General features: G+C 49.1%; 2 protein-coding genes across 4 annotated transcripts; both read right to left on the bottom strand.

Moving 5' to 3' along the window:
* Positions 1–1,771: 1,771 nt before the first annotated feature.
* Positions 1,772–11,043, bottom strand: SSTR3 (somatostatin receptor 3). 2 transcript variants are annotated; one of them, XM_068942912.1, is made up of 2 exons: positions 9,979–11,043; positions 1,772–4,866 (listed from the first exon to the last, which is right to left on the bottom strand). In XM_068942912.1, exon 2 carries the CDS (start codon positions 4,810–4,812, stop codon positions 3,607–3,609), a length of 1,206 nt encoding a protein of 401 aa, XP_068799013.1. In that variant the 5' UTR covers positions 4,813–4,866; positions 9,979–11,043; the 3' UTR covers positions 1,772–3,606. The 2 variants fall into 2 exon arrangements, with proteins under 2 accessions (XP_068799013.1, XP_009682603.2); XM_009684308.2 differs by having other exon boundaries at positions 1,773–4,866; positions 7,897–11,043.
* A 137-nt stretch (positions 11,044–11,180) lies between these two features.
* On the bottom strand, positions 11,181–20,669 carry RAC2 (Rac family small GTPase 2). 2 transcript variants are annotated; one of them, XM_068943119.1, is made up of 8 exons: positions 20,586–20,669; positions 20,456–20,519; positions 17,467–17,538; positions 15,904–16,021; positions 14,371–14,433; positions 13,415–13,574; positions 12,210–12,344; positions 11,181–11,446 (listed from the first exon to the last, which is right to left on the bottom strand). In XM_068943119.1, the coding sequence occupies exons 2-7, from the start codon at positions 20,488–20,490 to the stop codon at positions 12,214–12,216; spliced, it is 579 nt and encodes a 192-aa protein (XP_068799220.1). In that variant the 5' UTR covers positions 20,491–20,519; positions 20,586–20,669; the 3' UTR covers positions 11,181–11,446; positions 12,210–12,213. The 2 variants fall into 2 exon arrangements, with proteins under 2 accessions (XP_068799220.1, XP_009682604.1); XM_009684309.2 differs by having other exon boundaries at positions 20,456–20,662.
* Positions 20,670–27,897: the final 7,228 nt, after the last annotated feature.

The following is a 27,897-nucleotide window of genomic DNA, read 5'->3' as shown; positions in this document are numbered from 1 at the left end:
GCTTGAGCTGTTCAAAATGTAGATAAGTATTTTAAGAAGCCAGCCAGTCTGTGGAGTTTCTTGGGTGGTGACTTGCAGCAGATGGAGCTGCGAAGGCGTGTAAAATGAAGTCTCAGCTCGATTCAGTGGTGAGGGAGAACATCTCTGATAAGTGCTGTTGGCAGAGGGAACTCCCCCACCTCCTCTAGGCAGCTGTGCAGCCACTCAGTGGAGGAGGAAACCTTTCCTATATCTGCTCCCCACTCTTCTGAGCCACCTCCTGCAAAGTCATCCCCTATCACACACATTCCTCTGCGCCTGCTTTTTAGCCATGCACAGCACTACATGGTCCCCAGCTAATACCATCTGCACACCGTTCACTTTGCTCTGCTACTGACTGTAAGAGGAGCAACACAGATCCCCAGTTAAACTGTTGTGTTGTCCATGTGTCTACCCACTTGGTAGCTAAACCTTTTAATCTTTCTACTTTTTCTTGCCTCATATATAGGCAGGAGCTCTGGCAGTATATTTTCATTCCACTGGGATTTCTTTATTGCCCCTCCTGCTGTTGCTGCTGGAGCTCCACATGCAATAAAAGAGGTCTCTTTGGTTCAACAGACTGTCTATCTCATTTCTAGGAATAGGCTGGTTGCTTTCCCCACTGGAGACCACAGTGTGGGGATTTTGTTTTTGGATGGAAGGAAGAGGAGACCTAAAGAGGTAGCACAGGATAGAAACTGGCTACCAGGCACTAGGAAGCTTTCTTTTCCCCATGAGGTGAGCCTGCACTCCTGAGTATGTGCCTGTGCACAAGCTCAGTGGAGCAAGTGCACTTTGCAAGAGGAGGGGAGCAATAGCTGGGTGGTAGCATTGGTAGCTCAGCGTTGACTCCTGAGGCTGAGCCTGCAGGCATGGATGGCTTGGCACCAGTGTCCCAGACTTAGAAAGGAAACAAGAGGGTGGAGGAGCCATAGGGGTGAGTGCTCTCTATCTGCCCCAACGCCTGAGAGCTCAGCTGAGCGTCTTCAGCTCTGCCACATTTTACAGTCCCTTCCCACCCTCCCTCTAGTCTCTGGTGTGGCTGGGGCACGTTTTCTCACCGGCGCCCTGTCAAGCTCCTTTCCTGCATTAAGGTCCCCTGCGCTTTGGTCCCGCTGATGCCCGTCACGCCTCTTCTCATTTTGTCCTGGGGAGATCTTAACTCTTGCTTCTTCATAAGGTGGTTCTGTTCCCTTCACCCTCAGCTGCTCCAGCGTAGGGCTTTTGTCTTCTGCCCCAGCACACCTGGCCCTCCTGCCATCCCTTCACACCTCATGCCTTCTTTGAAATGACCAGTGACACACCTTTCCATCACCCAGCCAGCTCTTGTCACTGACTCTTCTCTTGCCATGTCCCCACCTCCTCCATCTCCTCACTTCAGGGAGGCCTTTCTACTCCTGGTGGGTCCCTCAGTCTTCTTTCCCTTTTCTCTGAATTACTTGAAACCTGAGAAAAAACTTCTTTACTGTGAGGGTGACAGAGCATTGGAACAGGTTGCCCAGAGGGGTAGTGGAGTCTCCTTCCCTGGAGATATTCAAAACCCGTCTGGATGCGATCCTGGGCAATGTGTCCTAGAGGACCCTGCTTGAGCAGGGAGGTCGGACTAGATGCTCTCCAGAGGTCCCTTCCAACCTAAACGATTCTGTGATTCCATGATACTTACAGAGAAAAGTGCCCAGATATCACCAAGGGCTCTGGTATGAGAGTCTTCTTTGTGGCTGTAACTTAGCAACAGCATTTGTGGGGAAGTTCAAGGTGTGAGGAGAGACATTTAGCAGAGCCTGCAGGAAAGTAGCCAAAGTGGAGGGACAGACCTTCATCCCCCACACATTTGTACATCGCTGCTCCTGTAGCCTGCACACTCAGGCAGACCCACCTACAACTTCCATCCACCAGCAGATATGCACAAGCAAACACACACACTAACACACATCCTCTCACACTCTTACACAACTAGCTACGTGCACACACTTCCATACATACTTGCATGCCTACACAAACAAATCAACTGTTAAAGATCCCACAATTACGTAAACATACTCCCTCCTCTGCATTTGTATATGCTTATATAAACACATATACCCCTTATGCATACTTGTACACATATGTACACTGAGCCACACTCAGACAGACACGCACACTTACACACATGCAGATTAACATCAGTGCCCAGCCCAGCCCCCACTGGCCCCACAGCACTGGCTGCTGGGTCTCTGACCCTATTCAGCCATTCTCAGAGTCAGATAAATTCCTGGCACCTGGAAAGCAAATATCTCACACACCTGCGTTTGGGCATATCTAATCCTTGTGCCCTTAGAGTGTGCAATTGTACCGCCACAAATTCTTTCCAGCTTCTCCCTGCTAAGAAACTCATTTCCAAGGCTTACCCAGCCAGTCCTGTGCACTCATATGGACACCCCCCCACCCATACAATCCAGGGATCAAACTTTCCCATACAGCCCCCTATATACACATGCAGACATATAATTTCTTCTCCATCCTGAGCCAAATACTCAACCATTCCCCACAAGATAAATTAGTTCATAGTATCACCCCAATTCCCTCCCCTGTAGCCCTCCCCAAGGACTGATACATGCCTTGATCTCCTGTACCAGCCAAGCACCCCTCCATACAGAGATCAATCTGTCATACAAACATTTAGGTACTAGTGTATATTCTCAGGAGACCCAAATCTATAGCATTCTCCCTCCCCTAAACACAGAGCGCTTCTGCCCAGTTGGTCTTTAAGTCCAAAGTCTTTTTGTTTATTTACAGTAAAACTTAGGGAAAGGAAAGGAGAAAGAGCATTTCTTTTAAGAAACTCTGCCCCCAACCCATGCCTCGTTGGCTTCTTTTCCACCCTTGTTATACCTTCCACCATGGTGCATAGGCACCAAGAAAGCCCTGAGAAGTGCAGAATTCAGGAAAGAAGTGTTGCATTTGCTCCCCCAGATAAGTCTCATCAGCCTGCCCAGAGCCTATGAGAACCCTAGAAACAAAGAGGAGGCTTTGGGCAGTCAGAGTGACCTCCAGCCAGGACTAGTGCAGCTGGGGAAGCAGTCCCCAAGACAGAGCAAGAGAAGGGTCGGCCATTCATGCAACTGGTTGGTATGTCTTAGCTGCAGAGATTTTTCGTTCCTGCTCTTCCTTCAGGGAAATCTGGCACTGGGATGCCCATTCTAGACCTTCAGTAGCTGTGGCCACATGTTCCATGTGCCATTTTGAGGACTTCCTTGAGGTGCCACAGTCAGATGGCAGCTGTTGCCCTTCACAGTTGGGCAATCTGATGATGGATCATGCTGCTGGCCTTCCTCTCTCTGTGTTGTCAATGCCCATCACTTCTCCAGCTCACCCTGGATACAGTCCTTCCTATCTCTGGTACCACACAGACCCGGGGGTCCCTTCCAAAGTCAGATACAATGTTTTGCCTTTTCCACAGGCTCCTGGAGCCCTCTTCATCTTTAAGCGGTCTTGGCCTTTAGTACCTCCCTTGTGGCAACCTCTCCCATCCGCTTCAAGCTGGAGTAACACAGAAGTTGAAGGGGATCCCATATTCCAACCTCTCTTTCCTCTGCACCATCCCTTTCATCATAAATAACTGACATGCAACCTGTTGCTCTTCTCACAGCCCACAGGCTCCTCAGGGAGTGGTTTTTGCTCATTACTTTCTCCTGCCCCACTGCCGAGGGGGTGTTCCTGTCTGTCATTTCCATTCTGGGTAATGTTGCTAATCTCCCCCTCTTCCTCTTCATCATCAGTCTTCTCTGGGGGACATGGTGGCGCCTCTTGGCTCTGGACTCGGCGGGATGGCCTGAGGATGGCTCTCCGGAAGCCCTGCTTGAAGCGGTAGGAGAGAAAGCCATAGATGATGGGGTTAGCGCAGCTGTTGGCGTATGGCAGCACCACCACAAGAAAGTAAACGCCAAAGAGGGATGGCTCCTCTGGCAGTGGGCAGACAACATTGATGATGTTGAGGACATAGAAAGGAAGCCAGCAGAGGACGAAAACAGCCACAACAGCCACCACCATGCGTGTCACCCTGCGCTCTGAGAGCTTGTGCTTGGAGGACAGAGCCCTCACCCGCCTGCCAGAGGAACGGACCTTTACAACGATGAGCAGGTAACAGAGACAAATCACCAACAGTGGCCCAAAGAAGCCCAGGGCAGCAGTGTAGACAATGAAGCCAGCTCTCCACACCGAGGCAGGCTCTGGCCACTGGATGTGGCATGTGCTCATACCTAAGGGGACATCTGAGAAGACCACCACGGGCAGCACCACCACGGATGATAGCACCCATACAGTTGCACTCACAGCCTTGGCCACCCGTGCCGTCCGCCATTTGGAGGACTTCCCTGGGTGGACCACAGCCAGGTAGCGGTCAACACTCATCACTGTCAGGCAGAAGATGCTGGTGAACTGGTTGATAGCATCCACGGCCATCACCAGGCGACACATGAAGGACCCAAAGGGCCAGTAGGACAGGGCATTTTGTGCAGCCAGGAAGGGCAAGCCCAGCATGAAGAGTTCATCAGCTAGGGCCAGGTTCAAGATGTAGACGTTGGTCACCGACTCACTCACGGAGTGCCGCAGGACCACGTAAATGACCAGAGAATTCCCAGCCAGCCCCACAACACAGACAATGAGGTAAACCAGGGGGATGAGAACACCACTGACAACCACACCAGGGCTAGTGGTGGTGGAACCGTTGGCACTGGTGGAGCCTGCCCAGCTGCCAGAAACATTCTTCTCTTCTGACTCTGGCGGGGTGGGGAGGCTGAAAGCAGACGCGTCCATATCAGAGACAGGGAAGAGGGACGGGACAGTCTCCCTGCAGGATCAGCTAGCAGTCTGGAGGTGAGAGAAGGAGAAGAGAACTATTTATACGGGGAATATGACAGCTGAACAAGCCACAAATAAAATTACAGCATTAATGGTTGGGGGTATGGACAGGCATGGGAAGCCAAGGTAGGTTTGTGTGTGCTGGCAGCCACTGGAACATTTGGGATAATATTGGCCCTATCCAGACCTGGGAGGCAAATGGGCATGGAGAGACAAACAAGGACCTGGCTCAATGTGCAGCCAACAGATCCTCTCCCCTAAGGAAAAATGCCCTGGGGAAAGAGCCACAGACTAGTCATAGGAAGGTAAATTTCTTGTTTTCTGCTAATGGCTCTAACACTGGGGAAATAATAGTTCTAAGGTGCCTAGTTCTCATTTATGAGGGGCAGTTGCTTTACAAACAAAACAAGGAAGAGCATACAGTCACAAAGTGTGAACCTAGCTTTGGCTCCCTAGTTCACTAAGTGTCCTATTGCTTGCTGAAGCTTTCTTTGAGCTGGCCAGGTTACTGTGGGGTTGCTAGCCCTCACCAGCAAGAATGAAAATGCCTCTTCTCTCATTTCAAGCCAGAAGCTAGGCTCTGCACCTGAGCTGGAGAGGAGGTGGTTTGTGTTATGCCAACTTGGGAGTAAAGGAAGAGCCAGATCATTTTAAATAACCCAAGAGGGAGTAGTCCGAACCTCTCTCTCTCTGTGTCTTTCTCTCTTGCATTTCCGCTCTCTCCTTCTGCACCCTGCAACACACTGCTAATGGAAGAGGCTCTGCCTGCCTCAGCTGTTCACAGCATCAAAGCAGTGTCCCAGCCTTCTTAATATGAGATGCCAGATTGCCCATCACATCAGGCTTTGGCATGGAAACAGCACACAGCTCACTCAGAGAGAGCCTTGAACAAACAAGCTCTCTGCTCTCCACCAGCTCTTGGCTGACACCAGGTGAGAAGTTGCAGGGAGCAAGGGGACAGACAGAGGAAGGACGTGCCTTTTGTCTTTTGTTAGGGCACCAGACATGTGACTAACGCAGCCCAGCACATAGTCAAGCCTGGAGACATCCTGACATATCTTATGCAGGGGAGATATGTGTGATGCTGTCAGGATCACTAGAACTCTGGCAAAGCTTGCTAGAGGTGTGAACTATAGAAGGGTAATCCTCTTGATGAATTCGCTTCTGGGAAATGGGGATGACTTGGATGGAAGAGGACAGGGACCCTGAGGGTCATCTGTACCCATCCCAGCAGATCTCTTAGAGCTCTGAAGCTCTTTTAGCATTCAAATAAGAGTTAGAGGTCTCAGAGGAAAGAGCTCCTAAAATTATCTACTTTCAGGAGGCCAGAAACATTCCAGAAACTTTCCTTCCAGATAGGATTCTCCACAGCATCGCAACTTTGTTCACACACGTCTTGATATTTCAGTTTTAATTCTTTTGTGTTAATGCCACTCCAACTTCTGGAAACCTCAGGGAAGACCTGAGTGTTGGATGGATTCCTGGGATATCAGATAGGTAAAACCGACAGAGTTCACAAATGCACTAAATCGTATGTGTTGATGGATCCTAATGTGATAGGCCCCACAAAGGGACATCTGGGCAACCATGTCTTAACCCCATTCTTCCCCTATTCCTATAGGCCAATGCATGAAATACTTAATACTTGGCTGCTATGCTTAAATGATCTTTGAAGGACTGGAATTTTTTAGGCTTTCCTTATTTGCACGTGCCTTGGGCTGTGAAACAGTGTCTCAGTGGAATCCCATCTGTTGGGGTCCTGCAGCACTGGATTGTCCTACACATTGTCAGTGGCTGCAATGGTGGGCAGAGTAGAAAGTGATTTGTTCAGCACCGTTTCTAACTTTTAGGATCTTCCCTCTGGGATTTTTTTCTGCTGCTTTCTAATGATGCATGTGCCCGTTAGCCACTGCTGGAGGAAAGGGGAGGGGCAGTGCCTGCTCTGGAGACAGAGCCCTGGGAAGGGTATCAGAGAACAGAATAGTGTGGTGGTCCTCTAAAATGTGGGAATATAATGAGGGATCCCTGTGGGTGTTTCTCCTGCATGCACAGGAATTTCCAAAAAGACATTCAGAGACAGAGCCCTACAGATGTCAACTACGGCTGGGGATACTTCTAATGGGGATGTAGAGTATATGGGGAAGTGTCTGGGGTCCATACCTCAAAGCTGATTGCTCAGGCTGTGGTTTAGCAATACACCCAGCTTCATGGCTCATAAAACCCTATCAGAAATGCTAAGGCATGCAACATAAAGCACTGATTCACTGCAGACAGCTGTGATGGAAAAACTTTGTCCTTAAGAAGGCATAGTCTGTCTGTGCTTTTCTAACTTTATCAGGTACCATCTACCAGCTTAAACTCCATATCACGCACTGCCTAGTTAAACAGAACAACCGTTTGACAGCAGAGCCTGATCTGGGTCAAATGCATCCTGCTGGGTGCTATGGCAGTGCCCATATCCAGCAGGAATTGATGGGAAACTTTAGCTTCAAAGTTGAAATTGCGTCAGCACCTGTTTGGGGTCAGCCCTTACTGATGTGGAGAACACCTGGTGCAAGAGGCTTGGCATTCCCAGACAGGTGCTGCCAGAACATAGCTGGTCCAGACAACTGGAGAGCAAGGGGTCAGAGAGGTGGGAGGGGGCAGTGAATAAGCGCCGCCATCGTTCTTTAGGAAAATAAAATCTTATTTCTATATTTCCACATAGAATGAGAGGAGGAGGTGGATGCTAAAAGCTGAGCCTATATCTGATAATAAAACAGGAATAGAGGCTGGGAGGGACCGCTGAGTTCAGTAACTTGCAGCACTCTTGCCACCCTCCCCTTCCTTTCAACTTATTTCCCACAGTCCCATTACAGTTCAGCTCTCCCCCTGCCCCATTGCAGCGCTGAGCTCTGTGGTAGAGGCCAGGATGTGCTGCCAGAGTGGGGAGAGGGAGTTGGTAGGCTTTCTTCTCTGGGACTGCAGAGTCAACTTCTGCATGGACTCACGCCCGCGGTAGCCATCTGGGAAGGGCAGGCAGAGCCGCCTGGTACTTACGTGTCGTTGGGATGTACATTTTCCTCTGCTTCACCAGGAGAATCCGTGTCATATTTTTCCCCTTCCCCTTTGCTAAAAGCAATTTGAGCAAAGCAATCCCAGGAGGGAGCAAGTCCCAAAACGTACTATCAGAGATGCAAGTCTTTCTTCCTGGACCTGCCCATTGTCCCCTCTTTTACTGACGTGGGATGTCTCCTCCTCAGCCCTGTGCCCCACTCATGCACCTGCTGATGGCCAGCCGGCTGTGCTTGCGTCCCTCCAGGGATGTGAGGCCGCTCACGCTGGTGGCTTGACAGACCTCAAACTCCCCACGCTCCCCTTGCCATCTGCCGGAGTGGGGGCTTGTCTGCAAGGGTTAGGTAGATGGAGTGGGGTGTCAGCTACTCCAGGAAGGATCCCAGCAGCCAATCGGCACCACGCACAGAAACACCAGCAGGAGAATGAGAATGAGGGGATGAATGATAGGGCAGGAGAACAGAGAGAAGGGGGTGGGAGCGACTCGGATGCAGAGAGAGAGACAGACAGAGATATAGGAGAGAAGCAAGGAGGGAGAGGGAGAGGAGAGGTGGCGGTGGAAGACAATGGGAGTGACAGATGGAGAAATGGAAGTGCAATAAAAGGAGGAAGGAGCCAGGGAGAGTGGAGCTGAGACAGAGAGGAAGAGAAAGAAGAGAGGGATGCAGAGAGCAGCTGTATGTTGGGAGAGTGGCGTGGCAGGAGGGGGTGGCTCGGCTCAGCTGTCCTGGGGGGGGGGGGGAGGGAGGTGGCAATGCAAAGCATTCTGCTAATGCCCACAGGCGCTTCACAGCCACAGGGGAGGGACTCCCAGCCCCGAGGATCTTCCAGCCTGGACTAGTGCCCCTCAGGGCTGCAGCCTTCTGGCTGGCAAGGTACCCAGGAATTGGGGGGGGGGGGGAGGGGGCGTGGTTAGCACACAAAACCTTCTCCCTCCTGCTTTGCCCCACAAGCACTTCCAGATGGACTGGGTTGAAGGCAGATGGGAATATAGAGGGCTGCCTGTCTCAGTTCTCTCCTTTCCCTGGCTCCCTGCAGAATCCCATGGGGTTTTCACTTTCACTGGGAAAAAGCAACAACCTCAAACTCTCCCGCCAGATCTTATCTCTGCTCCAAGGTATGCACACAGAGGAAATGGGGCAGGGCTGAGAAATCAAGCTCCTTTGTATGAGCACTTTCCCCAGCAAGGAGATTAGGATTTCCCCATCCCATTTGCTGCACAAAGTGCTTCCCTTTCCTCTCCATCCCCTTCCCTGCAGTCAACAGAGTGACTCCTTGGGCAAATTTTAGCTGAGACAGAAGCAGGGAGTATCTCTGCAAGCAGAACATAGCTGAGGCTACAACTGGGCTTCCAAACCTACTTGAGCAATTTTATTTCCAGCTCAAAGGAACAGCTGAAGTCAGTACAGGGTTACAAAACTGTCAGGATAGCTTTAGCCTAGGTTTTGGCCAAGATGATGGCTGGAGGCAAGCTGGAGGAGGCCTCACGGGGGAAGGAATGGCGTGGGCAACACCCAGTGGCTGTCTGTGTCATGGCAGGGGCAAGTATCCATGGCACCATGCAGAGAGCCCATGACCTGTTTCCTAGAAGAAACAGAGCCATGCAACAGCAGAGTTCTAGCCATGCTAACCACCCCTTTGAGAACTTGTTAGCACAAGCACAGAGTCACCAATCACAATTTCTAGGTCTCCAGCTTGCTTGTTCAATAATCAGTGTTTTGCCCCATACTTTGCCTCAAACAGCTTCAGCAATGGTCCTGCAAGCTACTTCAATTGTATTGGAAGGAGAGCTCAGCATGTGCAAGTAGACAGATATACAAACTACGTTTCACACATATAGCAAGCCTCTCCTCTCTCTGCATTGCTGTGTGGGATAGGTGACAGGGCAGAAAAAAACACTGAGAAGATCAAAACTAGGGCTTGGGAACTGGAGAGGGAACAACAACCCTCTTTTTAGGAATTCAATGGTTCCCTGTTTAGGAATTCAATGGTTTGAATGATGTTTAGGATGTGGCTAGGTCCCAGTCTCAAGGACTTTGTGTTCCTTGCCCTTCCGTAGATATGTACCTGTACCTGAGAGTCCATTGCTGCTCCACTGGAGTTGTGCTGACACAATTTATGTTACCTTTGGACAGGGCTTGGGCACATTGTCTAGCAGCCCATGCACACTGCAGGCACTTGTGGAACTCGCTGCCACATGACGTCCTCCAGGATTGCTCTGGAGATACCAAGACATAATGTTTCATGTCACTTAATTGAACTGCCTTACTCAGATCCGACCATGAATTGAACTTGCAGAAATTTCCCTGGCAGCAGGGTCATTCAGGGGTTTCACTGAGGTGGGTTGTTGCTGAAGCTGCCTGTGCAACTGCTCAGCACAGGAAGCAGCCTTTGAAACTCAGAAGCAGTTCTGCATTGACTGAATGGTAAGCTGGCTCAACTCCACAGTTTCTCTGTGCCCTCCTAGGACTGCAGGATTTTGCAGTGCCAATCTTTTCACCCTGAACCCTCCTCCCACCTGCAAACAGTGGCAGCAGCAGCCACCCTATAACACTTCTTACTCTCAAAGCCCTGCAATGCATCAGTAAGGCAGGTGCTCATAGCTGCCAGATCCATAGTACCTCTGGGACCACTCTCTTCAGCTTAATTTTAGTGACTTGGAGGCAATTTATCTGGACTGGTGACTCATTCCTCTCCCTCTCTTTTCTCCTGCCCTCCCCTTTCCTCTTCTCACTCTGCCTTTGCCTGGCAGTGTGCCTGAGTACCAGTACTGATATGACTGCCTATGACGTGAGCTCAGGATAATTAATGCAGAACTATTTTGGTGAAAGGGTGTCCCCAGCAACTTGCAGGAGCAGTTCCCACAAAGAGGAGCCTAGGTCTGGGTGTCCCTTCTGAAAGCCTGCACAGGAGGGAACGGCTTGCTAGGCTCCGTCAGGCCGGGCCTGAGGGGAGAAATTTTTTTCCTCTGAACACAGAAGCTGAGAAATGGAAGGGCAGAAGCTGAGGCACGATCACACGGATGCCTTTGCCGGGCAGGCTATTTGCTCCTTGCTGAGGAATGCTAGGGGCTCAGCAGAGAACTTAGCCACTCAGTGCATAAAAGAGGCCACATCTCCTCAGCCCACACTGGCTGGGGCTCCCCTGCATGGTGCTGACTGGGATGTCACTGTCAAAGGAGGGTACACCTAGGAGGTGCCTTGGACTCTCCAGCTGTCCTGTTGCTCAGTGAGTCATGGCTGTGTCCTTGAGCTGCAACAACACAGACATGGCAGGAATGTACAGTCCATTTATTGGGTCTTGTTCGCTGTAATGTAATCTAGGGATCTGTGAGGGAGGGGAGGGGTGGCTGGGGTGGGGTGAGTGTGGGAAAGTTGTGCAAATGGACAAACCGTTGCTGTAGACCCACAACAGTCTTTCAAGCCAGCAGAAGTAAAAAGCACAGTGACCACCACAAGGTACTGAGCTCCGGGATCCTCCAGCCATCACTCTCCTGCATGTCGTGCAGAGCCTGGCATCTGGACAGGGCCGGGATCTGTAGCCAAAACAACGACAGGCCTCATGAAACCAGCTCAGCCATTTTTCTGCTCTCCCTCCCCCTTCCTGGTGGTGGGAGAAGGATGAAAGGGCCTGGATCCTAGTTAGAAAACTCCCTCTCTTTTCTCTCCTCAGGTTCTGAACAGCTTTGCCTCTTGTCCCAAAGTCCCTCTGCTTCCTCTGCTGCATTGAGTTGAAAAGGAAGAATAGGAGGGGATAATATGAGAAGTAAAGAAGTCCTTGGGGGGCAGCAGCTGTCTGCTGACAAACAGCAATACAAGAGACCCCTTGAGGTGAGCAGGGACTGAGAAGAGCAAGGGCTGTCTGGTCAGTTTCCCATAAATAAGCAAGAGCTTTTTTGTTAATTCTTTTTTTCCTATGGACAAAGGCTGCGGCTTCACAGACCTCACAGCAGGTCATCCCCAGGGCAGCTTGGAAGCTGTTCCCTCTGTGGCAGAAGGTGACAGACAGCCCTTCGTGAGGGCAGAAGTGGAAAATCGTGCACCTCCGCACACCAGGAGATGGGGGCAAACCTGCACATGAGCAGGCAGTAAGGAGGGGCAAGCGGATAGGGGGCTGTGTGCTCCATCATACCATCTCCAGTTCTCTCCCTGCACAGAGCTGCTGCCTCTCTCTCTTTCTCAGGATGTCCCATCCCACCAGGCACAGCAGGCCATAGGAACACAGCAGTCCTGACCGTCTGGGTCCAGGAGCAGGGAAGGACTGGCAGTATCCTGCCCAAGGATCCCTTTCTCACTTACCCTCCTAGAGGAGGCTGCATATTCGTTTCTTTGGCCGGGTGGGCTGCGGACAGAGCACTGCTCGGATGGCCTCGTCAAACACTGTCTTGAGGCCACGTTGTGTCAATGCCGAGCACTCAAGGTATTTCACAGAATCTGTTGGGAGGAAGGCAGGTGCTGTGATGAGGAGGAAGGGAATTGAGGGTGGACAGGGTGGGTATCCAGGAGTTTGTAGTGAAGGATCCTCAATCAGAAGAGAACCATGCAAGAGGAATACAACAAATCAACGTCAAGCAGAGAGACGCACATGTCTGTATCACTGATACTCTTCTGGTTCCCATCACCTCACAGTTCCAACACACTCCCCTCCCAGTACCCATTTTACAGAAGGATCCTGAGGCACATACACATCCCCTAAACACCAAGTGAGTCTCTTCTTGACAGGTCTTATTCTCAAGCTTTGAGCGTCATTCAGACCATCTCTCCTCAAGGACATCTGGTAGCATCTCGAATAACGTGGCCCCCTCCATTTTGGGACTTTGAACCCCTGTGTTCTCAGAGGCCCTGCGCTGGAGAGCAAGGCACCTAGCTCTTACCTGTATTGAATAAGCCCAATTCGGGTGCTAAAATCCAGTAAGCATGCCCAGAACACACTTCACTCACTCAAGCAGTCTTGACCTGGCAGGGGGATTTGTGCATGTCACCAAGCACGAGAGGGAGCTGATGCCCAGAGGTGAATGCTAGGGCGAGACACGTACTTGGGGCTGCATGTATAAACCCAGTTACAAGAGGCAGGAACAGGAAGCCGCAGTTGCAACTCTTCCTGAGAGAGGTTAGAAAACTCATTCTTCTGCCTGTTTCCGGGTGGTGGAGGAGAGGCCCCTGCCTGCACAGCAGCTGTGGCTTTCATAGCAAAATATTGGCCCAGATAGAGGCAGCAGAGAAAAAGGGGAGGGGAATGTGAGAGTGTATATATGTTGGGGGCGGGGAGGATGGGAAGGAAAGAGACATTGGGTGCTGAGGTTCCCTCATGACTAGATATCCTTTCTGAGCTTCCTGAAGTGCATTTTGTTCCACAACCCTTAATGAGTCTACCAGTCTCCCTCAGAGAAACTGTCCATGGTCTTTGACCACTGTGAGATGCCTCCAAGGAGGCCTCATTAGGCTGAGGGGAAGCCATTACCTCTCTTTTCAGTAGGTCCAAGATGTTACCCCCAAGCACATACCGATTTCCTTGGCCAGGGCAAGGCCCTGAGGATATGTAATGGGGGATAGCTTCTTTTCCTTCAGCTTCTCAATGGTGTCCTTGTCATCACGAAGATCCAGCTTTGTGCCCACCAGGATGATGGGAGTGCTGGGGCAGTGATGCCGCACCTCAGGGAACCACTAGCAAGAGAGCAAAAAGACAAAGATGTAAGAGGAAGTAACACAAATGGACATGCTTTAGGGAAACAAAGAAGCACCCCTGAAAAACTAGCAATAAGTGGCTAACACCATTTCCTTCCACACTGCCCTTTCATCCAGCGTTGGGTACTGTAGCCTGGCCAAGACCAGCCCCTGTTACAGGGTCCACAGAGGCAAAATCCCTGAGTTGGAGCTCAAAGCATGAATTTGATTACTCAGGAACTAAAATACCAGAGTAGTGGAGTGGTGAGTGGGGAAGGGAGAGCCACAGCTGAACACTGTCTATTAAGCAAGAGCTCAAGTTGCACTCTATCCTTCACGGCTCCCCCAAACCCAAGGAGGAACCAAACGTTGCAGGAAGGAAACACTATGTTGTTTTCCTCTCCCTCCAACTCTTCATTCTTCCCTCACTTCCTAGCTAAAGGCTGTGTACCTGCTTCTCATATCCTATAGATTTGTCCTGAAAGTAAGAGCTGTGCTGTGATTGGCTTAGCTGAAAGATGCCCTCAAAATATAAGCCTATGGTTCACCTTGAAGTATCCTAGCAAGATGAACACTAGCCCTTTAATACAGTTGGCCATCTCCTTTGAGATGAGCCAGAAAAGAAATCCGTAGGAGGCAGATATTGTAGTTCCTTCTGACGCAAAAAAGATACTACTTCGCTGGGTCTAGACAGATCATTAGCAGTCTTCACCCTCAATTGCTGTCTTTGTAAGACTAGCATCAAGCTCCCCCTCACCCTCCACAGCCCCTCTTTGACCAGGATGCTTTGTCTCACCTTAGCACGGACGTTCTCATAAGATGCCGGGCTGACAAGGGAGAAGCAGATCAGGAACACATCCTGTAGGCACACAATCGCAGTATGGAGTTAGGGTGAGACCATGGGATTGCATGACAGGAGGCAGGGAGAGGAGCCCAGAACAGGGCAGGCAGCATCCTCCCTCCGCAGCAGGAAGGGCCATGCTGGGAAAAGCTGTCCCTCACAACCAACACAGTCCTGACTGCTACTACTTGCCTCTAGAAGAAAGAAGGATATTTGCTCCCCTGACTCATGGTAACCATAGCCACCACTATCAGAAGAGCCAAACTGTTAGCTCTGAGGATGGGGTTTTTGTGGTAGGCACGCTCATCCTCACAGGAAATGGTCTGACAGTGTCCTTTTCATTTCTCACAGATCACCACAGAGCTATCAGGCCAGAATAATTTTGCCTGCTCTTGATACAAGGCTAGGTTCAACCCAAAAAGTACATATGCAAGATAGAAATGAGGTGAAGTCTAAGGACCCCACATAAGCACTTCTCTTGCGCACAGCAGAATTTAGACTTCCATTCAAAACAAAACAAAACAAAACCAGCTCTTCAAGATGATATTTATTTCAGCCAACTTTCACTATCTAGAACAAGTGTGTCAGGTCCAACTTACCCATTTCCATACTTCCACGTTCACCAGAGATGAATACCTCAGAGCACAGTTCCCCCTCACCTATCCTTGGCACTTGTCCAAGGGTGGGTATAAGCATGTGATTGAGAAATATGCCTGTCTGCCCTGATTGTAGAAGGACCCTAGGCAAGTAACTTACAGCAGGTGACCAACTTTTAGGTGACTGAAACTAGCTGAAAAAAATACTGCTCTCAACTCCTAGCCCTTTTGTTTGCAATGGCAACCTTCAGACAAAAGCCTGAGGCAGAAGGGCCTTTTTGAGCTTGCTGGGAAACTGCTTGGAACAACATCCTCACGAAAAGGTGACCTTGAAGCCCTGAAACCAACTCGGTGACCAACTGGTGAACTCTGTCTGAGGAGGAACATCCACTTGTTCTGTTAGAGGCTTGGGCTTAACTGAGGCATCAGCGGATCAAATACAAGTATCTACACAGTACATCGCTTTTACAAGGCAAGAGCCAGAACAGTTCAGGCTCCCAAATAAGGTTCACAGAAACATGAAAAGCTCCTGTGTCAGCTCCTACATCCCCTAGGCCACTCTAACTTTATAAGAGGAGATTTGTTTTTACCCAGACTCCATGAGGCATCTGTCCCCCACTGAAATCAATGCCAGCTGGGCACATAAATACCTTTGAGGATCTCAGTTTTCTTGCTAGGTGGTACCAGTAATGAAGTTTAGATAAAGGCTCCAAAATCCCTTTTACCTCTGGAGTTTTCAGATACTTGTATATTAACAGAATTATCCTCAGAAAAGGGCAGAGAGAGAAAGGAACAGTCCTGTCACCACTGAATGGCAAATGCTGGTTCTGCAGCAGGGAAAGGAGGCATCTGAGGGAAGCACAAGGGAGGAGGGGCAGAGAGTGTGACCCACCGTCTGTGGGTAAGAGAGGGGCCTCAACCGGTCATAATCCTCTTGTCCAGCTGTATCCCATAGCCCCAGATTTACAGGCTTGCTGTCAACCATCACGTTGGCGGAATAGTTATCGAACCTGAAATGAAGAGACACAGACGGTGGCTCAAACAGGGGGAAAAGGAACTGTACGGTGGCACTGTAGGGTGGGCTGAGCAATCCCATTAGGTGCACCTCAGATCAAAGGGTAGTGATTCACCCTCTCAGCTCACCCGGCTGATGCTGTTTTCCTGTGATCCTTTAGCTCAAAAACTGTTCATGCAGCATCACCTTCCCATCACCCCGCTGTTCTAGACAGGTGCCTGGCTGCAGCTCCACCTTCTCCATCTCACGTGCAGATCCTTAAACTCTTTCTTTTTTCCACATGTCTCATCAACACCCTTTCCATGACTGTTCCTGCTCTAATCAAGCCTCTGCCCTTTCTCTTGTGCTCTAGAAACCAACTTTTTTCTTAAAAGTTACACACTGTCTCTGTAGCTCCCCTAGAGCTCTGCACTCCTCAACCCCCCTGCAGGAATTGAGGCCAATATGCCAAGATTTCCCCTCTTTTCCCTTTGTGAAAACACGACATGAAATATTTGAGAATGGTAGTCAAAATTGCATGCTTCAGAGCAAGACATATTGGAAAAACAGCTATTAAATCAACTGAGGTGTTCTTCCTCCCCAGGGCTTCTAGTAACTTTTCTTTCCTGTCCCATTTGGTATATTTTTTTTCTAAGCTTTCAAACTAAGGCAAGGGAAACCAGTGATAGGAAGGAACCAATGCAAAGACCTTGTGAATGTACTCAGGGCATATTCTGCCCTCTTTGTTAGGGAAGCCATGCTGCCCAGGAGAACAAAAGGGCCTCCCTTTCCTGCCTCCAGACACAAGTCTCGGTCATGAAGAGAAATGGTGTGCAGCACGCAAAAAGCATGGCCGCTTCATGGCTACATGCCAGGAAGGGGTGGTACCCTGACGCAAACCAACTTGTGAAAAGAGATGGGTTCTTGCTGCTTCAAACGTGTTGCAAATGGTCTGGAAAAAAAGTGATGCTCTGAGCTTTTCTTGTACCTCTTGGAGAGACAATTCCTTTAGACTCAGCCCAAGGCAACCCTAAACTTGCTCCCTGTTCCAGTAGGCTGCAGATCTGTCCCAGCCTCACACATGTGTCTGCTGGGTTACATAGGGCTTCTACTCTAGCCTTTAGCTGAATCTTGCTTTATAGTCTGATTACAGTCCACTATCTTTATAGTCTGATTCCTAGTTGTTCTGCCTAGCCGGACCCCTTCTACTGCCTGTAAACTTAGCAGGCAGCAAGACCCTTAATGTCTCCCAAATGTCACATTTATACCAGCGCTTTATAAAGCTGGTGAAAGGTGAATGATAGATCAGAAGTACAGATGCACCTTTGCTAGTTTGGCAGCCCTTCCTCTGCTGGCATGGAGATTGACCCTGCCTTCAGAGTGCAGAACAGGAGTTTTCTGGCCCCCTTAGTACCCCGCTTGCCTCCCACCCACCCCAGGCCCTGTTTATGTATCACTCACACAGTGGGGATGTATTCTCCTGGGAAGGCATTGGTGGTATAGCTGATAAGGAGACAGGTTTTCCCCACAGCTCTGGAAGATAAAGGAAAAAAAAAAGAGTCACTGTGGTGCAAGCAGTCTTGCTAGCATGAAATGCAGCTGGGGGAATCCTTCCACACCTCAAAGCTAGTGATACCAGTGGAGACCAGTGTAAGCAGAGACATATTTAGAGTGTGCATAACCACAGGTTAGACAACCAGCAGGAGAAAAGACAGGATGTCACCCAGAACTGTTGTCTTTCAGCACGAAGGCTTGTTTTGACAGGCTGGTACAGAGATCACTCAACTGAAATGCGTCTACTCTGAGGTGGAGGTGAGAGCCCATTTTCCACTATGTGCACAGTGCTGTACACTCAGCCAGGATATGTGTATCAATCTTGTACAAGAGTGTCAGAACAAAGCTTCCCAGGTGGTTATGGCCTCTGAACACAGACACTCGTGCCTAGTCCTGCAGGTGCTGTGGCCGGGGGCTGAGATCACTTCTTGCTGACTTGCCACAACAACTGCCAGTCTGATCTGTCTGTATGACCCAAGAGCTGGTGCAAGCTGCAGTGTCACCCACAGAGAGAGCTGTAAGCAGCCAGCAAGGTGCTTCTCCTCGTGGCTGACTGAGGCTGCTTTTGGTGTTTCTGAGCGAGTAGCTGATGCTTCTTCTCTCTTCAGCCTCCACCACCTGCATGCTACAGCAGGGTAGAGCACAAAGAGCCAGGGTAGCAGCCCAGCCCAGACTGGATGAGAACATTGGTGTGTGGCAGCTGGGAAGGACACAGTCAGACTGCCAAGGGGACAGCTGTGTCCTGGATACAGGAAAACCTACGGTGAAGGAAAGAAGAAATGGGAGAGAAACTGGGAGAAGGTAGATCAGCCAGGACAAGTGTAGAAAGGAGAATCCTTTTGCAATATACTCCGCAGTCATCTCTCAGGTCTTTGCGGCCTGGAAAAGTCTGACTGTGCTTCAGATTCCCTATGGAATCTCCAAAGTGAAGATGGCAAGAGCACAAGAGCAACCTGCCTCCTCAGCCTTTGACCACAACTGCAGGACCAGGGAGAGGCCTCTCCTGAGAAAAGTGAGAAGCTGGACTGCCACTGCTGGGAGCACTTGGACTTGCCATGGAGCCATGCTCAGAACATCCCAGCGGTACCTGCAAAGTCTTTTGGCAGGCCCCCGGCATGCTCAGCTGGCATCTTCACCCTGGCCATGAGGCACCTGCCTCAGTTACTGCACTGTCAAGCAGCTGAGGAGGAAATAGTGCTCTTCAGCGTGCTCTGACACTAGGTTCTTCATCCTGTCCCCTCCCTTTCTCTGATCCCCCTCTCTGAGTCTGCTCTCTTTCCCTAGCTTTCCTGCTTCACTCTCATCATAGAGATATTGAGGGAAAGCTGTGGGGGGCTGCATGCTTCCTGAAGCTCTATGAGGAAGGGCTCAGGAGATTTATGGTGAGGGGAGGGCGTTATTCATGGGAAGGGAGTATGGTTCTGAATTAGTGCCAAAGAACTGAGAGGAGCACAAAGGGTCAGTGAAGCAGTGAGGGTTACAGCAAAATTATTGAGGAATGAGGTGGGGTTAGTGCTCTGGACACCTGCAAGTTCTTGGGGTTGAGCTCAGGGTGTGTACTAACACAAGTGATGTGCGATGGAGAGGGATACAGGGCCAGAAGTGCTGTAGGGGAGCATGGGGGGCTTAGTGGAGCGATGGCAGAAGGTCTTCTGATTACTGAAGATGAGCCAAAGAAAGGTCTGGTAAGGTTGGGAGGGAGGCCAAAGGAGATAAAGGGGGGATGAAGCAAGAGCAAGTTATGGAGCCCAAACAGTTATAGAGTTGGTGCAATGTGTGAGGGGGAAACTGTGGGGTTAACAGGGCAGTGGGAGAAAGTCCTGTGGATCTAGTAATCCAGCTCTAGTTTCCAACCTGCAAGGGACTTTTCTAAGAGGTAACAATGTTTATTTGGGGCTCACTCTCCTTCCTTGTCCTGCCTCCTCCCCTCCCCCAACCACTTGCCGCAGCCCCTGAGAATATGTCTAAGTTATATTACTATATTTGTAGACTTCTTCCTCTCCGGAAGGGGGAAGTCACTGTGAAGACATTGCAAATGTCTCTTCATCTGCTACTAGATAGCTGCCCCAGATAACAGCCCTGCCAGCTCCTACCTGTGAAATAAATTAACCTGCTCCATGCCAAATATCCCACCCAACTTGTGGACTCTCCTCTGCTCCCCTCATCCGCTAATCCCACAGGGCAGGGAGAGCAGAGGCCCAGTCCCCTTGGCAGTACTTATCAACAGCTAGACTGCCCCATTTCCAGCAGTCATGGGACACGGGCAGAGACACTGCAGTGCTGCAAAGGCAAGGTTGCATTACCTCCCATGCCCAAAGTGATATATACCTGTGCCCATCTCAGTGGAAACAGCTCCTCCTCCTTGTGCCCACAGAAACCCCTTGCCAGACAGTCACCCCCACACCCTAATGCAGCAATAATGTGTTGAGAAGAGCTGAACATAGATACTGGAGGATATCTCATCAGAACCATAGTGTCATGTCCTGCCTCAGTCAGCCCCTGTGAGCAGATGGCTTTCAAGTGGCCATGCACTTGCAATAGAGTGCATGCACCTCCCAGGTTTTAAACCTGATTCCTGCCTACAGGCTGAATCTGGCAGCAATAATACTATCCCCTGCGTGCTGGACAGATCTGCCAGGCCTCTAAATGATCGTTCTACTTTCTATGCCTCTTTTACAGATGCCCTTCATAATGCCCTCTACTTCTCCCTCCCCCAGCCCTCTCAGAGAGGCGGGTTCCTTGCCTTGATACAGGAAGAGAGAGCAAGAAAGGGAACACAGTTTGCAAAAGGTCAGAAGCAATGCTAGGGAAATTTCACCAAGCAGCGACCTACTTTTTTGCCCCTTGTCACCATCCCTCCCTACCCACATCCACAGAAAAAGAACGGGGTACATACCCATCTCCCACCACGACACATTTGATAGCTTGCATGTCTCTGGACCCGTGGCTGAGGACAGCACCTGGGGCAAAGGAGAGTCAGGCCAAGGCAAACAGCAGGGAGACACAGGCAAATTTGAGTATCAAACCTTGAGCTGAAGTAAGCGGCAGGTTGCAGGGAGGGAGGAAGAGGAAGAAGGAACTTTACTCAATCACCCTCTGGTCCCTCCTCCCCTCCCACCACAGCTCTGCAACCCAGGCCGTTAGTTGCAGGCGGGGCGTGCATGACTGTGGTTTGGAAGATTACTTCTGTAATTTTTTTCTCCCCGCGTGTCTTGCCTCGCTCTCCAACCCATCCCAATGAACAGTTGGGGGCACCAAACTGCTTTTACATGGGAGCTGAACCAAGGTTGGAGAGGAATGAGAAACTGGAGAGATGGATATCCCCTAGTGCTCTTTGTCATCCAACCTTTGGAGCAGGTGTAAACAGGCAGATCTGAGGTGGCAGCAAGAGGTGCAACATGGTGCAACAACGATTTTTCAGGCCTTCCTGGTGTCCCTGAGAGCCAATGGTGAAATGTTACAAGGAGCAATGTTTTCTGTGAAGGCTGAACAAGGGACTTAAGCAAACTGTGGGAAGCAGCAGCTACTCCACGGCTGCTCTATCCCTCCCCTCCTATGGAGATAAGGTTCTGCTGCACGTCTCCACTTGCTCAGATTGCTGGTGCAAAGAAGTAACACAGGTACCTATGTGTTCACCATGAAGTGGTGCAAACACATCAAAGGAGGTAATGAATTTTTTTATCCCCCTGCCACTGCTGTAAGAGCCAAGACTGGGGATGGAAAGGAGTCCCTACAAACTCCCAGTTTCTCCCATATAGCTGCTGCTATACCTCTTCCATCTCTTCCTCAGAGGAAAAAATAGTTTTAGAGCTAGACAGCAAAGAGAATGGAGGAATTGCTTTAAGGAGAAGAGACAAGTAGCAGCAAGATCCTAGGAGGTTCGACTCCTTCCTTCTCTTCCTCATCCCTCCTGAAAATAAGGGTCTGTCTGCTCTTTCTCCCTTCTCCTACCTTGCAATGCCACACCTGGGAAAACGTATGTGTATGCATGTCTGCTGTGCTCCAGCCTGAACTGATGGGCAGACAGGCAGGAGATGCATTTCAGAGGAGAATAGATGTAGGGACACAGGGTTAATTAGAATTCTAGGCTTTGTCAGGTGGTCAATGAGACCAAGAACAGTAGGTTTTTATCTAGGGTATTCTTAAAGGCAAGGAGCTTTGAGAGAAAGTGTTTCTCCAAAGATTGGTGACCTTTGTGCTTCTGCAGCTGTGGGAAGTTGTTATGGACTGACCTACTTGGGAGAAGAGCTCTCCAATCCATCACTCAGTGTTGGCCGCAACCCAGAAACATTTGATACTGGATCCTTTCCAAGTCTTACAGCTATTTCAGAAATGCAAAGCTACCGGCTGTACTAGGTGTTCCCTCTGTTGGTGGTCATGAAGGGAGGAGAAGGAAACTCACTGACTCCTCTGCAAACATGAGGAGGAAAGGGCTGTGGAAATGCAGGTAACAGGGGTCAGAGGAGGACAGGAGGGAGAAGGAGAGAGGTTGCTATAAGAAGAGTAGCAGTAGGAGCTGTAAAGGGCAGGCAGGTGCAGAAGTACAGTGTGACAGGAGATAGGGGCCTAGTCAGAATAGAAGGCAAGTGTATCTGATTCTAGAGAATGTTACTGGTGGATAGAAAAACACTTCCAGTCTGAATCAGACCAGGAATCCTCAAACCAAGCACTGCTGGTAGAATGTGTTATACCTTTCCCCCAGACCCTCGCCCAGCAAGTGTCAAGGTGTCTCTGCAGGCCATAGGAAGAGGATTGTAGCTGTACTGCAAAACCAGAAACCTGTGAAGTGCAACTCATGGGCAGTTTGTTAGCACAAGAGCAGAGTTATCCATGAGAAATTCTGAGCTTTGACAGCAGTACATCTATCCAAAATATCTGGAGAGCTCTAGCTCTCCAAGTCCCCACATCTCAGCTAGAAAGCTTTGGGACATCTGATAGGAATTTATTCCCTGGGAAACTGGATACACTGGGAGCTCTCTGTGGCTGACACCTAGGTAACTGTTGAGGACCCGGGGATCCTGAAGGTCCTGAGGGCTGGGGCTGGTGCAGTCCTTAGGGAATGAGGGAGCACTATTTCCCTGGAACTTGGCCAGGCAGCCAGGGACAGGCAAGCAGGAAACTAATCCTTTCCTGCACATTTTTGGAACTGTATTAGGAATCAGCTTCTCTGGAAGAATGTTTCTGTTTCCACCAGATCTTTTATCTGAAAGTTTCTGATAGACCCTAGGTAGGATAGTGCTTAGGAGAAGTAAGGTGAGCAGAATAGAGAGCAGACACCTGGGGTGCGACAGAGGGAACTGGAGAGAGAAGCGCTAGAGAGAGCTAGAGAATTACAGAATCACAGAATCGTTTAGGTTGGAAGGGACCTCTGGAGATCATCTAGTCCAACCTCCCTGTTCAAGCAGGGTCACCTAGAGCATATTGCCCAGGATCACATCCAGAAGGGTTTTGAATATCTCCAGCGAAGGAGACTCCACCACCTCTCTGGGCAACCTGTTCCAATGCTCTGTCACCCTCACAGTTCAATGAGTGTTATTTGGGGCAGAGTAAGGATTATGGACAAAGGAGACAAGGAATGAGATTTAGGCTAAGGGAGACTGGACAGAAAACTGGCCAGTGGCACGGTAGGGCCTGGCGTCAGGACAGAACAAGGACCACTGACCTACTGACTTCAAGCGTGTGTTTCTGTCCTTGTAGTCTCACGTGTGGGCCAGTGGGATCGGCAGTGTGGGAACAAGTGGAGAAGTTAAATGAGAATGAGTTAAAATGGTCATGGAGGAGTGACTGCTTGAGACATGTGTCCAGGTGAGACCCATTTATAAGACTCAACAGTCATCTATGGCAACAATAAGCTGTGAAACTCTTGGCTAGAAGCAGTGTCTCCATCCTCCTCCTGGACAAATTACCTTTGGAAGATAAATGCCTCCTACTACTACTGATAGTCAGTTCTCTTACAAGTCAGAGGTCTGTGCTATGAATTTATAAACATCTCTCCTCTGCCAGTGTCTCTGCAAAGGGATGGTAGGGTTCTAAATGAAGCCTTTTGTGCAAGGGGTTTCTTTCCATCATACTTAAATTACTAAAAAATGGAAAATTACATTCAAATAACACACACTGTAACAGCAAAGCTGCCAGCTCAATCAGTTCAAAATTAGGGAGAGCTGGGCAGAAGCTCTGAAAACAAGCGGTACCTGCTCCTTTTACATCTCTCAGTTGTGCATGTTGAAGGAAGGAAACTGCAGGCTGGTAATCCATAACAAGTGCATACAGCTCTGTTGCTGCTTTGATCTGCTCTCACACCACCAAGAGGTGCTCTTGACATGGGTTCCCTTCTGCATGTGCAGCGGAGCTGAGAGAAGGAAGGCATTCATCTGGGGTTTCTTGTTCCCTTTGCTGAGTTTGAGGAAGATGCTAATAGCTGAAAGAATTGCTCAGTGAGACAGTCCTACTCTGAGAAATTTCCAGGGCCCCTGGCTAGGTCATCTCCGAGGCACTGTGACCCACAAGTCATGGGTTTGCGCAGCACCCATGTGGAAGAGTAAGCAAGAGAGGAGATGCATGCCAGATGCACCATGCAGATCCACAGCAGAGAAGAATTTGAGTCACCCCATTGCTCCCCCTTTTTCCATGGTGTTCTGCTCCCTCAGAGAGGAGAGGAAAAAGCTGGGGGGGGGGGGGTCTTTCAGAAAAGATGTTCGCACATTACAGCCCAGCACAAGAGGGCAGGAGCAGAGCAGTAGGCTTGTTCTTCAGCACAGAAGAAGAATCAGGGGAATCCTTCCCTGAGGGACACATGAGGCTCATTTCTTTGCACAGGGCATGACCGCAGCAGGTAGTTTTATTACCCTGGGCCCTGATGGAAGCTACTTTATGTGAGCTACTCCTCAGGCAATTCTGTGAGGCCCTGAGACTTTTTCTGTGTGTACTGGGCCTCCACCAGGGAAGACAGTATTGCACTTCAGCCAGACTGGGCTGCAAACTGTCCCCTCTGGCTCTATTCCCCTTTTTGTGACTTTCCACTTCCCTATTCGCTCAGCTTCCTGCCACCTGCCTCCTGCTTTTAGTTCTTGCTTTGCTTCTTCTCTTCTCCAAAACTCCCACCCCTCCCTTTCGCTGCCACCCTTTCCCCTCACTGTGCTGGTTTTTCACCAACTGCCATGCTCATTTGAAAAGTCTGGCTTTGAATTTGAGACTGAGATCATAACTAAAATGGGTGCTATGCAACTCAGGCCATGATGTCCTACAGCCCCTGTTAGACAAGTTGTGGAGCTGCTTCGCTCAGAGTCTTATTTCTAATATGCCTGTACTAGGGGCTTCTCAAACCTGAATTTTCACTCTCAATCAAAGCCCAGAAAAATGAAGTTCCTGTTCTTTCTGCATCCCCTCCAATCCCCTTGAAATATAGTAACAACAAACTACCTACATTTACATCATACACAATTTCAGCTTCTTGGCAAAACATAACTTGGCTTGCAAATGATATTTAATTAACCTTGGACTTACCTTGCTTTTCTGGAGACCAGCCCTACTGCAGCCAGGGGACAGGTGGTCCTAATACATTGTGTCATGGATGCTCATCCATCTTCAGAGCACAGCTGCTCTCAGTCTTGCCCTTTTTTGGGCAAAGGCGTTGGCCCTCTGTCATCTTCCTGTCTGGAGCACTGATGGAGGTTCACCTCCTCCAGCTCTTCTCCATGATGTGCCTGGGTAAGCAGAAGACGACGGCACAGCCCTTTGGCCATCAAGGCCACTGTGATGGCTGATTCACACTTGCACTTTCCTCGCTTGAGAAGTTGCTCCTAGAATCCTAAAACATACTGAATTTTTTTTTTGACTTGGCTTTGTCTTTTTCTCTAAATTTCTGCAAATCACCAGTGACTCTGATATCAGTTTCCATTCTTACAGACAGTTTGTTCTCAGCATGTGACAACCCCCACCTTGCTGGTACCATTCTATTATTTAATGCTGATAAATACCTATCAGTAACTAACTGCATCCTTTCTCACTAGGTGCTCAATTAGTTCAACAGCGTTTTCCAACTGCCTACTGTAGTGGGGAGGTAACGGGAACTAGAGATTATACGTGTTAACTCTAACTTGCGTGTAAACCACCCAAATGGGCTCTTTTGATTGACTTCTCCTTTTTGGCAAAGACACAAAGCTTCAAGCTTGCTGCACATCTGAGCCCAACAAAAAACATCTTTGGCTCTTAGTTCAGATCTATCAGACTCTAAGTGACCATCCTATAATCTTTATAACAGTTTTTTTTCCCTATGGCCTTTTATAATCCCTATCTTTCTAGCCTTAAAAAAATTTGACTTCAATTCCTTGAATTAGTAAAAGCACCTGGCAATAGGCTATTTCTACTACTCTGCACTAGTAGCTTTATTCACTGCCTGCACATTCTCATCCTGAGCTCTTGCTTTAGCAATCAGACTCCATGTTACTCCTCACACTGGACAAGGATTATTTTATTCTAATTGTTATACGCAAAACTGTGTTATTGCCTTCATTCTCATGCTGTTTTACCTTGCATGGCAGCCTGAACCTCCCAGAGGAGCTACTGAATTTGTATGAAGCTGTGCTTTGTTTCTCTGAGGATAGTTGTCAGAATACAGTTGATATGTTCAGCCCAGAGAAATTTTGGCTTTGGCTTTGTTGCTCTCTTTCTTTCCCAGGATTTATCCTCTTGAAATTAGTAGAAATATTTATATTTCCTTTTTATTTACCTAATTATTTGAGGCCGATAACAATGAATAAAAAAGTGCACCTACCCTGTTGGCTCAGTATTTCCCTTTATGACTCCCAGAACAACAGATCTTTCCAGCTCCAATTTAAATCCCTGTGTACAGTCAGGGAACTGCCCTGGGAGCAGAGATGGCTTATGGCAGCAGCCAGAAGTTGCAGCCGGCAGCAGGCAACAATCTGCCTAATCTGTCCATGCTTGATGAGATGGGAACTGCTGGTCCAGCCTAGATGTCCCTACAGACACTCCCACCTCCAGCTTGCACAGCCCCAGCCTAAGGCCACAGGGAAGGACAGTGTGAGGTTAGCACAGCTGGAAAGGTTGTGCAGCAGCAGTAGCAATTACTGGCTCTAAAGCCCTGTGCCAGAAGCCCTATTCTCCAGATATCTTCTACCTCTTCCTCTCCCTGTTCCAGCAGTTCCGGAATCATAGGAGACATTTCTCTCCCTCTCTCTGTTTCTCTTTCTCTCTCTCTCTTTACCTCTCCCTTTCTTTCTTTTCTTTTTCTTTTTCTTTTTCTTTTTCTTTTTCTTTTTCTTTTTCTTTTTCTTTTTCAAATAATGAAAGAGTTGTGTTGCAGCCTCCCCAAGGATATTTTCATGCCAGGGCCACAGAAGATGTATCATGTACTTAAGGACATTTCTAGGCTCTTTGCCCACTGAGATAATGTTGGTACCCACCTAGGTTCAATACACATCCATACTGTCTGTCTGGGATGCTCAAGGAAACCGACTGTGTCATCTGGGTCCAGGTTTCCTCTGGAGAGGAACTGTCTGGTTTGCTCCAGAAGGAAACCTGGAAGCAAATTTGTTTGCCTGCCTTATGAATGAATCTGGCACCAAGGACCTGAAATGTATCAGGGAACAAACCAAACAGACCAGTGAGACATATTTATCCTGCATTTTTGAAAGAATGGGAAATGGTCTAGGCTTAATTTAGTCATATGATCCTGTCTACTTTCCCTCATGAAAAACATCTCTTGCATATGTTTCATTATTACATGAAATAAAATTACGTAGTTTTGTAATAGTGTGCTTCCTATTCAGAGTTCTCTGGCTGAATTAACTGAAAGCATTTACATGTCACCAAGCACTGCTAAAAATGAGGCTACCAGAACTAGGAGAATGTGAGTAGTGGAGGTCATCATTGAACTGAATTAGTAGGCAAAGTCCCAAAATAGGATAGTCAGAAACACCAAAAGTGAGGCAGGAAAAGCTGGGGGAAGAAGGAAGCATCAGGGAGTTAAGAGATTAAGCAAGTATGGATTAGAGAAATCGGTAGGGGCTTTTCATTGGTCTCTGTTGGAGTGACTGAGAGTACTTCTGCAGTGTACAGAGCCATCCATTTTGTTGTTTGCAAAGTTTGGCCTGCCCACAGACACATGTATAAAAAAGTCCTGATTGAGTTGCCTATATATATAACCTATCCTTGAGGCAGGCAAGTTCAGGGCTTTCAAGGAAGCACCCTAGGTTGGCGTATCTGCTTGACATCCGCTGCAACATTGCTGAAACATACTTTTGCAGAAAACAATGATGGCAGGATTGGAGGTAGTGTGCTATGCCCAGCTCCAGTGCAATAATTGGGGCGTTGAGT

Source organism: Struthio camelus, chromosome 1 (assembly GCF_040807025.1).
Source record: "Struthio camelus isolate bStrCam1 chromosome 1, bStrCam1.hap1, whole genome shotgun sequence".
Taxonomy (NCBI): domain Eukaryota; kingdom Metazoa; phylum Chordata; class Aves; order Struthioniformes; family Struthionidae; genus Struthio; species Struthio camelus.
Note: the sequence above shows the minus strand (reverse complement) of the source record. Positions and strands in the feature narration are given on the sequence as shown.

Excerpts from the sequence above, each read along its gene's own strand:
- SSTR3 (XM_068942912.1), bottom strand. The coding sequence starts at position 4,812 with ATGGACGCGTCTGCTTTCAGCCTCCCCACCCCGCCAGAGTCAGAAGAG.
- RAC2 (XM_068943119.1), bottom strand. The coding sequence starts at position 20,490 with ATGCAAGCTATCAAATGTGTCGTGGTGGGAGATGG. Across the intron at positions 14,434-15,903 it reads CCCTCTCTTACCCACAGACG|GATGTGTTCCTGATCTGCTT; the intron begins GTGGGTCACACT and ends GTGTGCCTACAG. Across the intron at positions 13,575-14,370 it reads ATGAGAACGTCCGTGCTAAG|TGGTTCCCTGAGGTGCGGCA; the intron begins GTGAGACAAAGC and ends CTCTCTTGCTAG.